General features: G+C 36.8%; 1 protein-coding gene across 16 annotated transcripts in view; it reads left to right on the top strand.

Moving 5' to 3' along the window:
• Nucleotides 1-22,373, top strand: part of MECOM (MDS1 and EVI1 complex locus) — a 540,895-nt gene that overhangs the window by 511,279 nt on the left and 7,243 nt on the right. For 13 of the 16 annotated variants that reach the window (XM_032836115.1, XM_032836111.1, XM_032836110.1 and 10 more), the window contains 6 exons: nt 911-998; nt 6,265-6,291; nt 11,792-11,958; nt 13,032-13,109; nt 17,075-17,244; nt 19,449-19,593. In XM_032836115.1, the coding sequence (XP_032692006.1) occupies nt 911-998; nt 6,265-6,291; nt 11,792-11,958; nt 13,032-13,109; nt 17,075-17,244; nt 19,449-19,593 (675 nt within the window). The remainder of the gene's footprint in view (nt 1-910; nt 999-6,264; nt 6,292-11,791; nt 11,959-13,031; nt 13,110-17,074; nt 17,245-19,448; nt 19,594-22,373) is intronic. The other 3 variants (XM_032836125.1, XM_032836113.1, XM_032836112.1) reach the window with 1 other exon arrangement.

Below are 22,373 nucleotides of genomic sequence, written 5' to 3'. Positions count from 1 at the left end.
ATTTTACCAAAGTCATGAAAAACCTAAAGACCAGTTTTAGTGTAAGACCTGAGTTGAAATCTCCGCTTTCCCATGTCTCAAACTTTTTTTAAAATCCATAAAAGGGGTATAAGAGAATCTATTTCAATAAGTGAAGTGTGGTGTATGCAAAATATAGCATATACAAAATTTCAAGAAGTGGTAGCTGTTTGTATTAATTTTTATTCTATTTTAAAAGCATACTTATTCAACAGTTTTTAAAATTACCAACAGTTGGTGAAAGAAATTAATTTAATCCATGATCTCATTTCCTGTATACTTAATGGTAAATAGAATGACAAACATTTCTAAAGGCAGAAGGGGTATGTAGATAAGTTGTATATGCCTCTGTCTTCAAAAAGTTCCTTTTCCTTTACCCTCCACCCCCTTTTGTCATCCGAAAGAAGACACCTAAACCGCAAAGAGTGGATGGCAGGGTGCACAGTATACTTAGAAACTCTCCTGCTGTCATTGGTAAGGATGGGAGAAACATAATGAATAACTTAGGGGAACAGTTTCTTGGTAGAAAATGACTTTAATTTTCAAAATGGACTCTGTCATGATTTCAGAATCATCCAGACTTCTTGTCTCCATTTGAAATAGAAAGGTACAAATGTGTGACCAATGTCCTTGGTTTCATGAGTCTTCATTTTTTTATATTTCCTCACTATTGTTATTACTCGCCATTTAATAAGATTTTGCCTTTATAAATAGTGCCTAGAAGTGCCCTGAGTATTCTTCAAGAACCGAACAGATGTCTTTATATTTTTATTAGTGTTCTTCCCAGAAGCCTACCATTTGCTTTATTGTTAACTGTTTGAAATGTCAGTAATTATATGGTGATTGATATATGAGACTGATTCATCTCCAAAAACTAATTTTAACCTTTCAGAGTAGAGAAAAGAAAACTAACTGACCCACTTGAAGCTTTAAAAGAGAAATACTTGAGACCTTCTCCAGGATTCTTATTTCACCCACAAGTAAGTATTTTGAATTTGAGACTTCAAGCTTGTAAACCAACTTGTTGATCCTGAAAAGCAGGTGCAATGAAATGAAAGAAATCTTGAGAACATTAGGATTTCCTATGACGCTGCTGTGGAAGAACACAGGAAATTCTAGCAGAATTAAAACCCAAACTCTTTAAAGAAAAAGAAATTAATCTATGTGTAAAAACAGCGTGTTTTAGGGGTGTTAAATTATTGTCTGCTGTTAACTGCTTATTGAGCCAAAGTTGTTTTGGAGTGAGCAAAGTTCAGTTAAGAAAATAATACTGAAGTTGTCTTTTGTGTTTAAAAATTACTGCTAGTAAGAGACAGATCATACTGCGACTCGTCCCAAACTCATGAAGGTCCTTCAAGTTCCTTTAGTGCTCAGATAAAAAACAGGAAATGAGTCTACCTGACAAGTTGTTACCATAGAGGGTGAAGGAATTTATCTAGGGACCGCTGGGCATTCCAGCAAAGTTCTGTAATTGCACAAGAATTTACCACAATACACAGAGCCATTTACTGAATGGATCTGTGTCCATTTATCAAAATATATATAGTTTCTCATCGCAAGGAAAATGTAGAGCAGTGCCGTCTAATTGGTTCATCCCTCTGTCCTTACATATTTGGTTATTTTTAAGAACTGGTGTATGGAGCAATCAAAATGTGGAGAACCCTATTGAAAGACCAAATATATAAGCATCTTAAGTGTGTGTTTTTTAACCTGATATTTTGCTTTTTATTTCTAATTTTTTAAGGGTTATAAACTCTGATCTTTATAGATGGTAAGCAAAGTTTTTATGAAAATGCTTAAAATCAGTGAACTAATTCATTGTTTTAATATATTCAAATGAAAAACTATGCTCTTCTAATGAAAGTGGTGGAACTTTATGCAAGCTGTCTTAAAGAATGTTATGAGGTAATTAAATTATCTGGGGATATGACTATCCCTGCCCCTCTGCCTGCTCCCCCTCTGCCACCCTTTCTTCAACTTTTCAAGTACTTCCTCAACGTCCTGAACAACAGAGTATGAGAACAGCAGTACGTGTTCTGGTTAGCTGGAGAAATCTATCATTGCTCAAAAATTCTATTTCAAAGTATAGAAAATATATGATTTAATATTAAAGGAGTTAGAAATGTTCCAGGTAGTATTCACTTTTTATAGGAAAACTAAGGAATGATATTATTTGATATCATGATAATCACTTTATGGAAAAGAAATACATTATAAAATAGGTAAATGTTTATCAGGTACTTACAGTTTACATTTAGGTTGATTTAAATTGCACTTTTAGGCCTCGTGGGCTAATAAAGCTGAACATAACATGCATTTTGTGTCAGAGAGTGCATCAAAGGTCTATCTTTCTTGAGAACTTACTTTCTAATTATAACTAGCTGCTCATGGGGATATTATAGGTTTATACATTTAGTTACAATAATCAAATTGTTCTCATATTCTAATTATCTTTAAAATCTAGCAACTAGGGGCGCCTGGGTGGCTCAGTGGGTTAAGCCGCTGCCTTCAGCTCAGGTCATGATCTCAGGGTCCTGGCATCGAGTCCCGCATCGGGCTCTCTGCTCGGCAGGGAGCCTGCTTCCCCCTCTCTCTGTCTGCCTGCCTCTCCGTCTACTTGTGAACTCTCTCTGTCAAATAAATAAATAAAATCTTAAAAATAAAATAAAATAAAATAAAATCTAGCAACTAACCACTTCCAGCTTAAGTGCTGTGGGTACACGGTATAATGGAGAGGAAAAAAGACTGGGATGCAGGATCCTCAGGTGACTCGGGCTACCTGGCACTTAGCTCCTTATCTGTAAGATGGAGGAGCTGGGTGGCAAGTCCCTATTCTCTCTGACATTCAAAGATTTCTAGCTAGCCAAAGTGAATTCACTAGTTCATAAGACGAGCAGTTTTGTCCCTAAATAACTCCACATGTGCATGCGAGTATTAGACTATGTACATATTTTTAACCAAATGGTAGAAGAAAATCTACTCTCTTGACAGTTCCAAAGTGAGCAAAGGATCACAAAAGATGAGGCATCTGTCCAATGCTGGCAGCAGAGCCCCACAAACATGCCTGCAGGAGCACAGTGGCGGTGTACGCTTCCTTCCGATACCGAGGGTCCCGTCTCAGTGGAAGGGAATGCCTACTGCTGCTGTTATAATAAGGCTTGAGAGTGATAATAAGACACACTAAACGCCCCGTGTGTCGAATCCTGACCAAGCAGACGGGACTCCTGGCATCCTGGAGCAGGATCCTGGAGTCCTCGCTGCACCAACTGCCAATGCTGTACTTGCTGGCTGGTGGGCTGCCTAAAGGGTCTTTGGAGATGCATCCAGGGCAGGAGGGGAACCATTCAAGGTTCCTGCCTCAGAGGCTGTTTACCAACTGTTACAGAAAGATTTTTATAATTTTTTATAACCATCGTGGCAGTTTTCATGTGTAATGGCTATGGATCCCTGGGGTACAGGTGAAATAACCCAGAGAAGATTGTGCCACCCCCTTTTCATCAAGCCTTCAGACCTAAGAGTCTGTTCTTTCAGAAAATCTGCTTCAGGTGTCCTAAAGTTTCAGCAGAATTCTTTCTGGTACTCCATCAATTCAGTCCTAGCCCCAAGATCCACTTTCCCTTAAACAAACACCAACAAACGAAGACAACCTGCCAGGATGTGGGGCCAGAAAGGACTGCTTTATGACGGGCTTTCCTGCTTATTAGCAAAAATGCTTTGGTTTTGAGCAGTGCAGTTCATCTCTCTGAGCCTTCTCCATCAGCGTGATGGGAACGTCCCTTCCAGCTTTACCTGGCTGGCTGTGCGGGTTAGTGTTCATGTACATAACATGGTAGAACACATTCTGCCTGGCAAGAGGAAGGACCTAAATGAGGGAAAGCTTTCATTGTTAGTGAATGCAGAAGTATTCCATTTTGAATGTAAAACAATGCCAGTAAAATACTCTCCTGCCATCTTCTGAGCCCACCTTCTTTGGTGGGACTATACACGGATCTAGAAGCACTGGGAAAGGCCCTTACTGTATTCAAGCACTGCCTGTTGGCCAGCAGTAAGGGCGCCGCAGGAAGCCAAAATGGAAGACCTAGCCTCTGCTCCCAGGGCTTGCCATGATTTTGTAGCTAAATAAATGCTTGGATAAGACCATTTATGACTCCATTTTCCATTTAAAGTACACTGGAGTAAGTCACACTGTCCCTCTGGGGCTTCCGTATCTTTGGCTTCCAAATGGGAATAATACTTTCCCTACGTATTTCTCAGGGTTCTAATAATAATATCATCATCGTAATGAAGGAGACCACATATTGTTAATGTTTTAGGGAAAACATAGATATAGGAATATAAATTCTTGGTAGTGGTATTCTATGGGCAAGCCTGATTTTATAATTTTTATGTCTTTGTATTCTACTCAGCATGACCCTCCCCAGGGCACATTTCCTAATCAATGAAAGGTGAACACATCAATAGATACTTAGATATTTATTGAATTTTATTGAAAGATTATCATGCCATCTCACTGCCTCTTGGAATAATAAAATATATTTTTAAAAATCTTGTCAAAAATATCTAGAAGAGGGACACCTGGGTGGCTCAATGGGTAAGCCTCTGCCTTCGGTTCAGGTCATGGTCTCGGGGTCCTGGGATCGAGCCCCACATTGGGCTCTCTGCTCAGGAGGGAGCCTGCTCCCCCCCCCACCCCGCCTGCCTCTTCGCCTACTTGTCAACTCTCTCTCTGTCAAATAAATAAATAAAATTTTAAAAAATATATCTAGAAGATATTGGAACACATATAAAATTAGAAGATAATGCTTTTTTTTTTTTTTTTTTTCATTCTCAGGGTCTAAATTCTGCACTTTGTTCCATTTTTAAAGAAGTATGCTTTCTGTGTCAGGCCACTAGGGGACTATTCAGATTTCTATTTTTCTATTATAAGTTAGTTTAATGAAGGTGAAAATAAGTACTGTAGAGTTTCTTCCTGGATACATGGTTGAAAATTGTGGGGTCTTAGTTCAGATAATAATTTTGAAAAGGAATGACAGCCACAAGTAGGTGAGGTGGAGGGAATGGTATGAATGTGTGATCTCTGGAATGTCCATTGCATTGGGCAATTTGCATTTTAGGTACTTTGCATTTACACTGACGGCTCGTTTGAACTGCCATAGAAATCATTTGGTAGTTACGCTGTTATAAAACCAGCTCTTATTCCTTGGATTGAGTTTCCTATACTCTAAATATGTTTTTGGTTGTTAATACATTTTATTTCCAGATGTTTGGTTTTGTATGCATCTGCAACAAAGACTCTGTTTTACTTCTGTTTCTGGCCTTTATTTGCTCATTTTTATTTCCTTGTTTTTAAAGTGTCTGACTATCCTGTTACTATATCTCGAAGAACTTGGAAAAAGTTAGTCTTTTTCCAAGTTACCATTCATATATTGATGTGAAAATCACTTAAGTCTTTTGTCCTTCATCTTCTATTTTGCTTTCAGCAAAGTATTTCTTATTGTTACATTTCTTCTGCAATAAATTTTTTATCCTTAAAAACTATGTATCTTCCTTATTAAAGATAGCATAATTTATAAAAGCAAGAAATATCCCCATTAACCAAGCAAAATTATAATTTTAAGGATACAACATTTATGCTCGCTGGAAGTGTTCCCAATTCACTGAAGTTTTCCCCGGTGATTCTTAAGTTGATAGATAGGTAACTATTTGTAGTTCTTTTAATTAATATCCTTACGTGTTTTGGCCATAATGGTCTGAATCCCAAGCTAATAAAAGTCAAGCAGTGCATTTCCAAGTACATTACCTTTTTGTTACTCAGTGATTCACGTTTGAGTAAATATCTTATTTTCTTTGTTATTAACATTATATAAATGCAAGAGACTAGATTTGTTGCTGGAAATTGCTAAAGTTTTATTTATGGAAGTTTAGGACCTTTTCAATGAGTTAAAAACACATAAGAAGGAAGTATCTACTTTGCTATTTAATATTTGGTAGTAGTGTTTAGCTTTCTTGAAAAAAAAATTCTGGTTTATAACCTTGATGCTAAAATTTAATTTAGGTAAATAGAGGAAATCCAGCAGTGTTATGAAAACATTTAATTTTCATTTCCAGAGCCTTTACTCAAGGTACAGTTACATGATAAACAAAAATTACAAAGTCCGTATAAATGTTAATTTCTCAAAGGATAGATTGCAATAAAGATACTGATACAGAAGTAATTTTTTGTTTTTGTTTCAATTTTGCTCCCAGTTCCAACTGCCTGATCAGAGAACTTGGGTAAGTTTCCTACTTATATTTTTGACTAAAATAATGTAGCATTAAAAGGAAAACAACTTATATTATAAAATGCTATGCAGACATAAAGAATTCTGAGCCGCTTTCCATTAAATGATACGGCTTCAGCGGATTGCTTTCCAGCTTCGTCAAGCTGCAAAATACTTTTCCATTTTAATTGGGCATTTAGTGTGCTATAAATTGTTTACAGAAAGAAGTTTACTTTATAAATTTGACCCATTTCATGTAATTATACCTTGATGTAGAACTGTTTCTCGGCACTGGGGAGTATGTCGTTAAAAGAGCCTTCGAGATGGGTCACTAAGTGGAAACAACCATTATTTGGGGGAGCCTGTATCAGCATGTTAAAGATGCTTTTGATAAAGCCTTCAAAAGGTTAAAACCTGAACTTACATGTAGACACAAGCTGACATTGGAATTCACATCCGTATATCCCAGGGCTGAACTTGGTTCTGGCTATTTGGAATAATAAGACTAAATGTTTAAAAATCCATATCTAACTAGTGAATGAATCTTTCAGCCTTGGGGCTCACTTCCTCAACTTTCAGTTCCTGTTTCCAGATTCAGTCAGTTGTCAGGTAATGATACTAGGGGACAGCTTTATTTTTATTTATTTTTATTTTTTTGTTCAAGATACAAAGAAGACTGCTTGCTTAGTTTTCACTCTCAAAACTTGAGTCGATGGAAATACATATAAATAACATATATTACAAAATTTCCTCTGATTATATGTACTTCTACTACTTCATTCTCTTCTTTACTCAAAACTATTCTGATTCTGAGATATGTGTAAAATCTTGGACTATAGTTTAGTCTTTTTGGTCACCATATAATGATAGATAAATTATTTTAAGTCGGAGCACTTTAGCACTTATTTTAGCACCTATTTCCTCTATCTGACATTAGATTTTCTTTACCAGAAATTCATCCATTTTATTTCTTCCATGGAGTATGTGATGAACTGTGATTTTTCTCATTTTGATAGACATTTAAAGATTAAGTTCATTTATTCCAAAAGAGATTAAGAGAAGACAAGAGAAGAGGGAGAAGAGAAGAGAGAGGAAAAGAGAGAGAGAGACCACGACTTACTTAGACAAATTTGTACAGCTGATGGGGCTGTGCTTTGATTACACTGTCTATATTTCCAGCGTTCCTCTTCTGTCCTCCCTGGCAGAGGTCCATTCTGAGTATTGTGGCGCAGGGTCCTCATCCTTTCTAAGGTGGAGTGTTACTTGACAGTACCTATGTGGTTGGCTGCTTCATAAGATGCTGTCCCCTACGTAAATGCCCAATGGTTCTACATATACAAAAGCCAATTCAGATTTTAAGTTAGTCTCCCTTTCCTGCTAATACAATGGTATAGAAACTGACATTGTAATGCTTTGGAAACACTCACATTCCCTAAATCATAGAGTTTTCAGAGCCATGGTTTATATTTGTATTATAAAACATAGATATTAGTGGGAACTACTAAAATATTAAAGTTTACAATTTTAAAGGTAAACAGATTCTAAGGGATTTCATAATCATGACCACTGAATGTGATACATGGAATGAGATAGCCATAAACTATGAATACTTACCTCTCCCCCAAATGGCCATGATTTTGAGATTTCTCAAGATTATCAACTGAACAAATATAGAAGTCCACCAAATCTACAAACTTTCCCATCATAAGTTATTTATGAAAAGTTAGTTGTTTTATGATAAAGGCATGTGTAATCTAATTTGTAAAACATTAGGTCACATAATTCATGGTGCCATTGGACATATCATTTCATATAATCAGATTGTCACTTTAATGGTTTTAATGAGAAACTTCTTTATGTCATCAATTATTGGCTGCCAGATAATAAATGTTAAGCTAAGTGCTTAGGACCCACTTGATGATATCTTGCCTGCTGAAATGTTTTTAAAAATACTAACTTTATTTGACTAGAGAGATAGCTACATTTTTTGGTAGGATCTAGGGAATTCTGTCTAAATATTAGTTTGCGTCAGTATAAAGTTAATAGCCTCTTGGGGATGGAAAGGGGGTGCAATGACTTCCTCTTCCAGACATCTGGGCTGCAGATACCATCAACAGCTATTATATATATAAATAAAAATTACTGTTCCATAGAAAAAAAACCTGTCATTTACTGATCAGAGATTAGCCTATGACATTAATAGGACACAGGGCAATGCATTTCTAAAATATGTGATCTAATTTTTCCTCTTTTATTTTCCCCATTCTCAGCAAATTTCTTTTTCATAGTAGTACACATTGCCCTCTTCATTGGATTTTTCATAAATTGAAATATGCAATTAGCTAGATTCTGTTCCATAGATCCCAGTTCATGTTGATTTTTAACATACCAAGCCAGACTTCCAAATGAATGTCAAAACTTGCTACTTCTCTTGTAAAAGGGATGTTATTTCAGGAAGACCATCATACAAGTCAGCGCACAGAGTGAGAAAGTTAGGGCTTGGACCCATGCACCAGATGAAGCTCATCTTAATCCAACACCTTAATCCAAGACAGAGGCAGACTGATGTTGGTCATAGAATTGCTAGCCTATCCAACTGGCAGATGTCTAAGTCACTTCTGTCCTTCCTAATGGGGAAACATATTCTTTTCAACTGAGGTCAAGTGCTGTGAGAGCAAATCTTACAAAGATGAAAGGGAGGATTCGGTGGTGGCTTTTATGTTTGGTGGTTGCTAACTGGACAGAGTGGTGTGTGGGTGTGGGTGTGCATGAGTGTGTGCGTGCTTGCGTGTACACATGGTGTTAATAACTACCCTCGGCTCACTTCCCATCTTCCTTCTCTCCCTTTTCTTCACTCCTATTTAATCCTGTTTTCCTTTAATGTGAGAAACCAAAGGTAGGTGGTGGCTTTTAAGAGAAGCATTCAGGTCACCCCCATTTTTTTTCCTGTTATCTTTAAGAATGTCAGTGTTTAGTCATCAAGCCCATAGTGTATTTTCTTGTTTCTTGATAGTTTCCCCAAATTGAAATAATTTGAGGTAATGTAATCACAGCAATCTTTCTTCAAAAGGAGGTATTAGCGACTACTAAAGCAAGACACATTTCTCAACAGCCACTTGCTCTTAAATAACCTGAAGAACTTGTAGTTTATATGTGCTAGAGATGAAAGCCGAGAATAATAGTCATGAGTAAGCTATTTTCCATATAAAAGGCAAAGTGTTTCTATAAGATATATTACTGCAGGAATCTGAGTGTGTCAGCAGGGCGGACACTCAAATGATTTAAAACCTCTAGATAATGAAACTTTACTCAAATATTAAATGTACATAAATAAAACATTAATAATCATCACCCATGCACTTACTCTTCCCAATAAATATATGCGATTGTGACCCTGACCCTTGCTTTTTTCTGTTAATCAGCTTGAAGGCCAGAGGTCATTTTTCACTTAGACAATTTATTCCACGGAGGGTGGAATATCAAAATGATTTTCTGCAAGAAACAATTAGGAGGAATAAATACAAATAAAATAGAATCATAAAATATTTCTGGATTGATTTTTAATAAATAAAACCCAAAGTAAGATGAAAATGCTAATGCTCCGGCTGGAGGAGGATAATGACCGTATTCTGCAGGGACAGAGTTTCCGCCAACCTCTCTGAGCAGCATCATCATTCCATATCTCTGCCCTGTGATCAGTAGGTGTCAAAATCCTTCATAGTGACAAATGTGCTGTCCACTTGCATCTGTGGAGAATGTTTTAGCAGCTGAGTGATTATGAATCAAACCCCTAAGCTTAGAGCCCCTACCGCCTCCCAATGCGTTCACATTTGTTGTCTGACAAGTAAATGTATCTTGACTTTCCTCCGAGATTTTTTTGCACGGTGTTTGATGAAAGACATTTGGCAAATTGGCAGTGGTACCCTGTACGTTGCAATTTGTAGCTAGCATTAGGAGTCCGGGCATGAAATGAGAGGGCAGGCTCCGGGATAAAGGGAAAAGAGAGAGCTAACTACAACATGAATAGTCATTTGAAGGATTGAGCATACACTGTTCCCTTTGTAAGAAAAGGATCATCGTCTGGCCGTTCAGTGAAGATTTTGCTTCACTGTAAGGAGTCACTGGTATTCTGTCCAGCTGCACGGCCACGGAATAGAGATTTTGTTAATTTTCATTTTGAGTGCAAAGTGTTGCGTTTTCTTTCTATCCTGAGCTCATAAATTAGGCCTTCAGTTCGGTCCTGCCATCCCATCAGTGAAAGAATCCTCCCCTTGGGTTAAGCAGTTGTTTGAATGTGCAGTTGTTACTGTTCTTGTCCTTGTGTGGAGTCTCCTGGTCTAACACCCCAGCTCTTTGAGAAACTCAGAGTGCATCTAGAGTGCAAACACCTTTTTAACAGCTTTCTGAGTTCTCCAGTGGCATAATGCCTGAGAACCAAATAAATAATGGGTGAGTTGATTTAACAGGATGGCCTGAGAGTTTGCTTTTCTACTTAAAAATTCAGTAGTAAGCAGCTTCCAAATAAAATATGAGCACTAAGGAAACCTAACATTTTGGGAGGGTTGAAGGAAAGGGGAGAGCCCTTCTAACTGAGGATGGTAAGGATCAAGCTGGCTTTCAAAGGAAATGCCACCCTCCGATTGTGACTGTCAGATGTATGTGCAGGTGGACAGAAACGTGAAGATTATAAGCAAAATAAATTAGGTTGTTTGAGGGGAAGAATTAGGCAGGATAGTGTTTTAAGATTATTTCTCTAAGAGTGTGGTTAGGCTAACTACTCCCCTTATAACGTCCGTGCCAAGTTCTATTACATGAAGTCATGATGATGTATCATGAACTGTCATTTCAACTCAGTCTTTGCTCGGAACAAATTAATATTTCTTCAAAATTCCTTGTATATGATCCCACTTAAAATTGTAGTATATCCAGATATTAAGTTAACCTAGTCCTGGGCTAAACACCTCTTCTGCCTTAATTTTTTCCTTTCTACACTACACACATTTGGCTTAAGCTGTAACTTTGGAACACTTGATGTGTTTGGCGCTGTGAATTCTTTATGTGCAATGCCATGCGTCCTGTGGTTTTTATTACCAAGGCAAGGCATGCGGGACCTCTCCGTGAATGTGCAGCTCACTAATGTATAGTGTATAGTATATAATGTATAATGTAATAGTAATGTTGTCTCTTAATTTAATAAAAAGCTTTATTATCGCTCATGTATTTCATTGCTCAGGTCTATATCAAATTATGACAAAATGGCCTAACCAAGGTCTTTTGAAGAAGTTTAGCCAGCATTCTATGAGCATGGTTCTCTACCTTTGTTATTTCCTAAGTCAACAAGTCCTCTCATTGTTCTGTCTATTTTTGGGACACTGCAGCCTTTTTCTCCAGTCCACCGTGGTCAGCAGATGTGATGCTTCCCCTTTCTTAACGATTTCTTGGTTTGCTAGAGATGATTATGGAAGAACAGACATCAGACTGGTCCTTCATGGTCTTGTGCTCTTGCCTTTCAGATGTCAGCTATTGAAAACATGGCGGAGAAGCTGGAGAGCTTCAGTGCCCTGAAACCGGAGGCCAGTGAACTTCTGCAGTCAGTTCCCTCCATGTTCAACTTCAGAGCACCTCCCAATGCCCTGCCGGAGAACCTGCTTCGGAAAGGGAAAGAACGCTACACCTGCAGGTGACCGCAGGGCCCGTGATGGCCCACTTTCCCCAGGTCTCCCCTCTGATTGCAAAAGGCCCTGCTGTTTGTTTTGGAAATTATTCTTGATTGGATGATTAATCATGACCATGATAGATCTCCAGCACTTCAAAGTACTCTTTATTTAGGGAGATATAAAAATAGTGGTTTTAAAAAATTACTATTAAATGAGAATTTTAACACAGGCCATTTGGTTGTGATAAATGAGGTTGGAAAGAGTCCAAATACTTGTTTCACTTTGATATTTATGAATTTTCTTTCACAGTTAATTATTTTCATCCGAAGGTATAATACTACTGTCTTCGAGCATACATTTATTAATTGTCATGGCATTGAAGAATAAGGCCATTAACAAAGGACGAATAGGGTCGATAAGTGAAGAAAGCTAGTTAATAAGTTTCTTGTTACCCATCAGTAATACAGTAAAGCTTGTTTTTTTTCTTTGTTTATTTTCTTTTCAATAAATTGTGCTTATAATTTCTGAATTGTCTTCGGAAATTTGTGGCATCTGACTCAGGCATATCAATTTATCTGCTCTTTGGAAAATGTGTCACTTTCTTTCCAGAAAAGCTTTTATAGGAACATACCTTGATGGATGGGGTCTTCGAATCTTGTCTGATCTGATACCACTCAATGTACCAAGTTGTCACTGCGGCTAACATGTAAAATGAGTTGAAACATTTGAAATCTGTTTACATCAGCCCAGAATCACAGACTCTTGTCATTTTCTTATCCCCTTGTCTGGTTCAGTTTTGCGACTATAAAGATACAGAGTTAATAACAGAGGCGTATGGGGGTCATCAAAACTAAAGTCTATTTTCATAAAGTGCTTGCTTATGCATGAGCAAATTCAACTAGATCTCATAATGCAGCCTTTATTCGTGGAGTTATTTATATCTGTAGAATGGCTTTGTTGCAAATTTTAAATACCAAAGACATGTGAGTTCCATGCAAGATTAATTAAATCAGGAATCAGCATCTGGCTTCTACGCGGCTTGAGTGAAATAAAGTCGATTGTGCTGACTTTCTCTTATAAACATCTTTCATAACAGATACTGTGGCAAGATTTTTCCAAGGTCTGCGAACTTAACACGGCACTTGAGAACCCACACAGGAGAGCAGCCTTACAGGTTTGACAATGATTTTTACTAAATACCTTGGTAAATGTTACAGTAATTAGAGTGGGTGTATTTGCCATAATTTTAAAGGAGGCTGTTTAGTGCATGTCTGTGTGTCCTCACAATTTTGAGTCAAAGAAGAACGGACTAGTAGCTAGGATAAAAGGTAGAAGAGTTCTAATTTTTTAAATCAAGGCTTTGGACATCTCAGTTTAAAAGGTCTAGCAGGATCTAGACCTAGGATCTAGATCTAGATCTAGGATAGAATAAGCATTTAAGAAATGTTAGCTTTTTAAAGACCATTATTATTGTTTTAGTGAGAGAGAGTATGGGGTGGGGAGAGGCAGAGAGGGAGAGAGAAAGAAAATCTAATTAAGCAGGTTCCATGCCTAGCACAGAACCTGACACGGGGCTTGTTCTCACCACCCGGAGATCATGACCGGAGCCAAAATCAAGAGTCAGACGCTTAACTGTCTGAGCCACCAGGTACCCCCATTTAAAAAACCATTTAATGCTCTCTCTCCTCAATAACTGGTGCAGTATTAATTGACAGTAATCAGAACATTGCAGCCTCTCTTTCTCAAGTCTTAAATCTCTGTGAGGAGTTGACAAGTGGTGTGTAACTTTATTTCCCTGGTGTAGCTCCATATGTGTCCCCAGGTCCCATTAAATGGTTTAAGGAATAGACCTTAAACCTGGAGAAGCGGGAGACGGTAAGGAAGTAGGGGCAGAAAAGATGAAATAGACTATATTATAGGAAGAGGGGAAATTCTACCAACAATTTCTGAACTATCTCTTGGCTTATTCTATTAAATGTCAAAATCAGCCACGTGACACATGGGACAGGTGTCTAACTTTAATATTATTGTTTACTAAAGAATGAAAATTATCAAGATCCTCTTCAGTTTTAAAATACAATTTACATTGGGGCGCCTGGGTGGCTCAGTGGCTTAAAATACAATCTACATTGTTTTATGTGCAATGCTTTGCATATAGTGCTAGGTGGTCGTAAATAATTTTTAAAGAATAAATGTGATTTACCTTAAGTCACATCGTGATTTCATTCTGCTTTGAAATTCTTATGCAGTGCATATGCTTAAGATTATTTTTGTCTGCATGTTCTCTCTTTCCATTAAAATCAATTATTTTTCAGGTTTCAAAGACTTTCTTACACATAAGAAAAAAGAAAGTGGGCAGATCAATGAATGCTCATTTGAAAAGAATTGATATTTTAAGAGAGAACTGGAGGGACTTAAGCTCAGCAAATAATAAAGTGTTTTCTTAAATTCTTTCTTTCCTACATGTTTTATAAATTACTAGTCAGAAATGATACTTCTACTTTAATAGAATGGACTTTATAGAATAAGTCTCAGAGAGATATAAAAATGGAAGTTGTTAGGTGATTTCCCTTTTTGAGAAAAATTTCAGATCCCAGGAATTCTGCTTCAGTGAAGGAAAGATTTCAGCACTTATATTTTATTATGACCAAGGATCTGGTCTCGACTATATCGTGCTCATTTTGCTCTGTACTTGAATTCAGTGGTTTTAGTCTACTCCATAAATGGCATGTTTATTTTTAAAAACACAGGCCAGAATTTTGGCATAGCTAGAGATCTTAAACAATTATTTGTCTAGCTCCTCTGTTTTACAAGTGAAGAAATTCAGATGCACAGATGTTAATTGCCTTCTGTAAAGCCTGGTATTAAAAGATCCAGAATTAAAACCCAGACTTGGAGCTCCCATGTCAGAGTTTTTATCTCACACCATGATCTCAAAGGCTCCCATGACCCCTGTGTTTACATCCAAATTCTTAATGAGTGTATTGGTCATGATATATGTGTTCATTTTAAGAATTTTTAGAAACTTAGACTCCTAACTACCCTAACTAATTTATTGAAGCAGAAAGCAATGATTTTTTTTTTATTCAGTAGCACTCAAAACTTTTGGCCAAGACATTAGCAGAGGAAAGATACAAAAATAACAGATGATTATTGTGTAGAATGCTCTCTTATTGGCTGATTTTATCTATATTAGTGTAGATGATGTCTATTAGATTTGGAAAAGCCCCTTTGCATACGAGTAGAAAGCTGGAAGTGTGTCAAAGGCAAAATCTCTCTAATTCATGATGTTCATAGAAAATGTTTTGAGTGAAAAATGTTTGATAGGAGTGTTAAGTTTTCTCTAGTAGCATTTTTGAGGTGGTTCTGGTCAGTACAGCACAATTGTGCTAATTGTATCATTATTCTCATTGTAGTGGGCCTTGGGAGTCAACAGAGTTATTGCAGAGGAGGCCATGACTCATATATATATATTTTTCAAAAGCAGAGGCTAAAATAACACAACTACTATGAATGTGGGGTCTCACGCATTTTTAAATTAATATTGTAAGTGAGGAAAGTTGAGGAGCCTCATCATGCCAGGACAGTTTTTTAAAGGGGAAAAATGAAATCAGTCCTTGAGTTGGTTTATTGATACTATGCCAAAGTAACTAGTTTAACAGATTTATTTTCCCCACTGAACTAACTAGACTTCTGGCATCACGTAGAGACAGCCGTAGAAACCCAAACACTTCGAGTGGAATGGGGTGATTTCTGATGTAGAGCACTCGAACCACTGAGTCTATGTTCAGAAGCGGGGAGAAGGGCCCTTCACATATGGAGGAATAAGTTCAAGATTGGCTGCTAGGTTAAAAATTTTCACTTAAAAGTCATCTAGAGAAAGCTCTTTTTTTCTTCTTCTTCTTCTTTTTTTTCTTTTTAAGCAACACACTTACAAAAAAGTCACACAAACAATGCAATCTTTACTTTAAAATGCCAAAGGAGACTACCCCATAAATTGTCACTTTTCTTCTTGATCTGTAAGAACTGGGGGGTGTATGGGGTGAGGAGGATATGTTTTTACTTATGTTTAAAGGAGAACTTCAAAATAACTTATGAATTTTTTTAATCACATGGAAGGCAGAAACAATTAGCCATCCAATAATAAGTGTTTTCCTGGAAAACCAACCTGGTTCAGAAATGCCACAAACTCTGTAAGAACAGAAATGGAAAGTTGGGGGGAATAAGAAGAGCAGAGATAATGAAGACTTTATTTTATTCCAAAAGTAGAATTTAGTTCCACTTTTACTTTCTTTTTTAACAGTTCAAAGGTGGGGGTGCCTGGGTGGCTCAGTGGGTTAAGTGTCTGATCCTTGGTTTCCGTTCAGGTCATGATCCCAATGTCCTGGGATTGAGCCTTGCAGCCCACTTCATGATCAGTGGGGAGTCTGCTTCTCTCCTTCTTTCTCTGCCCCTCCCCATTCACACACACTCTCTCTCTCAAATAAATAAATAAGTCCTTTAAAAGATATAGTTTAAAGTTTATTAGAGTAAGGGCTCTGGGGTCTTGTAATCACTACAGATTATGAAAATTTTATTGTCTGGTGTCAAGATAAACTATTCACGTTGCCTCAGTTTTTAAAGGTTTGGATTCTTTACTGCTCTTTTTGAGAAGATAATGGAAGTTCCTTTAGGTTTATCAATTGAGAAAGTGAATCTACCAAAAAACTGTTTAATCTGACTTTGCAATTTTGAATTTAAGAGTGATCTTTTACTTAATTTGAAGAATACGTGAATTTGTTTCATGTTTGTTTACAAATGATTTATCGGTATTGTCCTAAGTCGAAGGTAAAACCACACTACTATTTCTTAATGTCCTTAATTCTGTGAGGTTTATTGAAAACATGAAAACTGATGACCTTAATAAATTTGGAACCAATCAAATTGTCGATATTTTATTATGGTTTTTCGTAAAGTCATGAAAATCTTTAATGGAATCAAGGTCTATTGAAATTGAAATCTTGGCTGTGGAAATAGTGTTCTTCTTTTTCATTTTCTCTAAAATGTTTTATGGGTGATAATTTTGGATATCTGGCTTATGAGTCTTGAGAAATATCTTTGGATTTGCTTGCAAATATTTTCTTTGTGCTTATTTTTCAGATGCAAATACTGTGACAGATCCTTTAGCATCTCTTCCAACTTGCAGAGACACGTTCGTAATATCCACAATAAGGAGAAGCCCTTCAAGTGTCACTTATGTGATAGGTGTTTCGGTCAACAAACCAACTTAGACAGACACCTAAAGAAACATGAAAATGGGAACATGTCTGGTAGGTAATCCGTTGTGTTAGGAGGAGAAGACAGCTCAATTTTCTTATTTTAAAAGATAATCATGAATAATATTGTATGGCAACTATACTTTTTAAAAAAGAGATAATTATGACCTTTCTTCTCTCCTTTCACTTTGACACCAGAAACAGATCCTAAAATTTGCAGTGTGTTTCCCTTTAGATTATAGAGTGCCGTGATTAGTGAATAATATACAACTCAGGACCTTATTTGGATTGTTTTCTTATTCTCCTGGATTCATCTCAATTATGGGTAATCTCAAACAAAGAGAACCATGACCCAATCTCATAGGAGAGTTATGAATCAAGATTTCCTAAATTGCAGGGAGCAATCTTTCTGCATATTGGTGCAAAATGGGGACTCCGGGCATGGCAATGTTTCCGCAGTGGCAGCCCCAGAATATTGTGCTCTGAATATTAACTTAGAAACCATGACTGTGTTTGCAGAGGCCCTACAGTTCAGAGAATATCCCCAGGGTAACTCTTCAGAGATCAGTGATCGAAGATTGTTGACATGATCAGAGCAACCCATAGCAAACGACAGTGGCGTGTGGTTTGGGTCATAAATTCTGATATAGAATTGAGTTAAAAGTGGCCAAAAAGCCCTAGCCTTCCCTTAAGTCAGACTTGCCAGCACATAGTTAGCAGAAGAGATGGTAGTTTTTCTTGCCTTTGGCTTCTAAGATAATGAATCATTAATTAGTATTTGCCAACTGGTATATGTGTTTGGAGCCACACTGTGTGGCTGTAATTTGTTTCAAGAGAATCAAGAAAATGCCTTGGGGGCAAGGGAAGGAGCAAGCAATGGGCTCAGGAAAAGAGATTTTAAAAACAGGAAAATGTTGAAGTTGTACAAAATAGCTATTTTTACTTAAGGAAATTATTTTATTATTAATCCTTCTCCCCTTGTACACAGGCACATTGGTTACGATCTTGAAGGGCTACTACATAGAACTGTATTACTGTTTATTTCCCTCTAGGCCAAAAGTCAAATGACTGTGGTCTCAAGATACCAGATTTTAGAGACAGAAGTATAAAGCAGTCAAAGTCTAAACTGGCCACATATTCCAACCACGTGCACCCTTATGGCATTTTCCCATAATTTTTCTAATCAAAAGTATACTGTTTTTGTTTTGTTCTTTTAAAGATTTATTTATTCCAGAGAGGCAGAGGGAGGGGCAGAGGGAGAGAGAGAAGCTCAAGCAGACTCCCCATTGAGAAAAGAGCCTGATGTGGGGCTCGATCCCAGGACGCCAAGATCATGACCTGAGCTGAAGTCGAGAACTGGCTCCTTAACCAACTGAGCCACTCAGGTGCCCCTAATCAAAAGCATTTTGGAAAATAATTAAATGAGTTAAAAATGTAACATGTCTAAGTTCAATACTTGTTACCCGAGATTATAACTTTATTCAGCTGAGAGATGTTCTCCCCTCTTATCTTGGTCATCTGGACTATTAGGATGAACTGTTAGATTGTAGACATCTTGTGGGAAAGGTAATCAGCATGAAGTAAGTGTTGGTGTAAATTTGACCACATATAAGGTGTTTATAGTTGTGTAAATTTATAAAAACCTCACAAACATCCTGTGAGAAGGTATTCTGATTCTAGTTTTATAGTTAAGGAAGCTGAAAATCATCTTAGAATCAGCAGATCCCATATTGTCCGTTTAATGCTGTCCCACCTCAGTTTCTGGGCTGGTGTGCTAAGTCTACTCACTGCCTCACCCACCAAATCAGAATACAGAATTTTTGGCATGTTTTCAGTCTCTATTTGGTAATGTGCTTTAGCACAGGAGCAATAAATACATACTGACTGCAACCAGAACTGAGTATAGAGTTTCTTCGGGAGGAATCTATTTGGGGCTTCTTTAGAAATTGCTTCACCCCATTTCCTCATTTTACGAGTGAAAATCTCCTCTTGTCACAGTGGGAATGGAAGGAAGCTGTGGGAGAAACATCTTTGGGAGACTGTACCACATGACTTCAGTGGTTCAGAATATTCCCCAAGGTACTTTCATCAGCAAGCGTGTGGTAATTTGGGAAGACGTTGGCCTCCTGAAGTTACCATTATTAATATTCCAAAGAGCCTGTTTTAGGAAACACTGATCAAATGAAGAAGGAATGAGGTTCAAAATAAGTTGTTCATATCAATAGTATTCTTTTCCTCAAAAGACTCTCTCTCCCCAGGTACGGCAACATCGTCGCCTCATTCTGAGCTGGAAAGTACAGGTGCCATTCTCGATGACAAAGAAGATGCTTACTTCACAGAAATCCGCAATTTCATTGGGAATAGCAACCACAGCGTCCAGTCTCCCAGGAACACAGAGGAGAGGTAAAGCTGAGTTTTTCCTTTTTAAACGCTCTGATTTCTGAAATAAGTATGTTCCAAATAGATTTGCTGTGCTCACTTTTGTGACACACTGTAACTTCTACCAGCGGTGGCTGGCATTTCTTTAGTACAGATTAAATACTAAATGCTCTTCTAAGCACTGTCTGTGTATGAATTAATTTAATTATCATAATAGCCCTATGAGGCAGCTACTATTACTATGTAATTTTACCAGTGAAGGAATGGAGACATCACAGGTTAAATAACTTGCCAGAGGCCACATAAGTAATTAATAAATGGGATTCAACCTGGGCCATCTGGTTTCAGAGCCCATGCTTTTACCACCATTCTGTTCTGCTGTTCTTGATAACTAATTAGACTATTTTATCAAAACTTACCAAGCAAAAAGGAAAGCCACCACAGGGATTCAGTTGATTCAACTGTGGCTGCCATTATATATCATGTGTATATTACAGATAATATAACTAGATATACATGTGTGTGTGTATGTGTATATATGTATATACATATATATATATAATTTGTGTGTATATATATATATACCTATCTGTATATAACATACCTATTGAATATCATTTAAATATCTTTTACCTAAAAGGCAGTTGAGACTTCTTGGTATGATTCTGTCACTACCTATGGGCTCTCAGGTGGATATGCATTTAATTCTGGCATGTTTGTTTCAGTGGGTGTGATCATCTCTGTTTTTAGTGACCTGGTGCCTTGCTTACCTCTTGTCATTATCAACCTCAAGCATATATGGCTTAATTCCTAAAGAAAAACTTTTAATGCTTCTGATAATAATACTTACCTAGTATTTACATTTTATATGATGTTAATGAAATATTACTTTACCAAAACTACCAGATTTAATTCTTCTTATCTCTAAGTTATAATTAAATATCTGATATTGAGAACTAGATTTTTTTTTAACATAACTATCCAAGAGCCTGTTCAGTTAGGATGCTGTGTAGTCAATTTTAATGTCAAATGAAATAGTTCATGAAAGCTCCGTTACTTTTCATCACACAAGTATTATTGTTGGTGTCCTCTATTTTTTGATATTATTAAAAGTCAAATAATTGTTTAAGGTAGTTTTTACATTAAGCCAAACTTCACATGAACATTATTTCCCCAGATAAAATTATATATAAAATTCCCCAGATAAAATTATATAACAGAAGAACCTCTGTTCTTCAACTTATTTAGAGGAAAAAAGAGAGAAGATCTGCTTTTACATGACCCTTCCCAAATTCTAAGAAGTCTGATAAGAGCTATGACTTTGTGCAGTTGGACGTATCTTTTCCTCTGCTTGCCCGTGTGTGTGTGTGTGTGTGTGTGTATGTGTAAGACAGGCAGAGGATGGAGGGAGTGAGATGAGCATATGTTCAGAAATACAAAGTAGTGTGTAAGTAGTGCCTTACATTTTGATAACGACATTTACATGACACAAAAGAAATGTTGAACAAAAACCACCATTTGGGTTCTGAGATGCCTTTTCAGATCTTCTAGCCCTTTCTTGGAGATTTGTGAGCCCACATATAGCTGCGACATCTGGCTTCAACATGTCCAAACAGCACAGAAGTAAGAAGATTGAGTCATTTAACTTCCCCCCTCAACTCCTATCGGGGCTACTTTTGATGAATAATTTATCCCCCATAAATTGCCACATTTGAAAGCATAATTAACAAATAGGTTTTCTTAATCATGTTGGCTTTGTTACTTTTGGTTTTCATCCATGCATTCTTTTGTTCTTTTACTTTTTCTTTCATTTTTAAAAAAATAACAGTTTCCATTCAAGCTAGCAAGTTGGCAGTGTATCTGGAAACTAATAATTTATGTCTGTGCAAAACATGCTTTCATCATTCTTTGATAAAGGTGGTTAAGAGATTGGCTGTATAAAAACATTACTAATGATAATACGACTGTTCTTAAGATTTTTACTATGTGCATCTGTCACACCTAACGTTGTTTTGTTTTGTTTATTTATTTACCCCAGAAAATCTAAGTATTTAATTATCTCTTTTTTTTTTAACATGGGAAAGTGATGGATTACATTGCTGATACCTGATCTCCTATAATCTGAAAAATAGTTCTGTTAAATGTGACTAGCCCACATTTCTGTAGCAATAACTTAAATTTCAACAAGCTTTCTGAACTTGGGGGAAGTGCCTTAATTTCCCTGGTCACATATATTTAAAAAGAGGAGATTAGGAGGACATACTCTGTAGTTCAAAGCATTTGTAATTAATCTGGAACTAAGTTAATTTTGACTTTTAAATATTACAATGAAACTTAAATTCAGTTATACATCTTTTTATTTTTTAAGATTTTATTTATTTATTTTAGATAGAGAGAGCACAAGCGGGGAGAAGGAGAGGGACAAGCAGACTCTGAGCTGAGTGTGGATCCTGACATGGAGCTTGATCTGACAACTCTGAGATCATGTCCTGAGCTGAAACCAAGAGCCAGGCGTGCTAAACTGACTGAGCCACCCAGGCGCCCTTCAGTTTATATGTTCTTTCTGTTTATTTTAAAGTTTGAGAGATTTGTCCTGCTTTTATAGATGCTCTCAAATGTATCAAATTGGGACTTCTTTGTAATTAAACCTTTTTTTGTAATTACACATTTGAATCACATATTATAATCCTTGAAACCACAAATCAAAGAATTGCAAAAGACTTTTAGAATAAAATATTCTTCTTTTGTATCACATTAAACATGCATGCTAAGTAAGATTCAAAAGATATTCGCACAATTGCATT

Source organism: Lontra canadensis, unplaced genomic scaffold, assembly GCF_010015895.1.
Source record: "Lontra canadensis isolate GAN:19392208 unplaced genomic scaffold, GSC_riverotter_1.0 scaffold90, whole genome shotgun sequence".
Taxonomy (NCBI): domain Eukaryota; kingdom Metazoa; phylum Chordata; class Mammalia; order Carnivora; family Mustelidae; genus Lontra; species Lontra canadensis.
The sequence above is the reverse complement of the archived record's forward strand: the minus strand, read 5'-3'. Positions and strand labels throughout refer to the sequence as shown.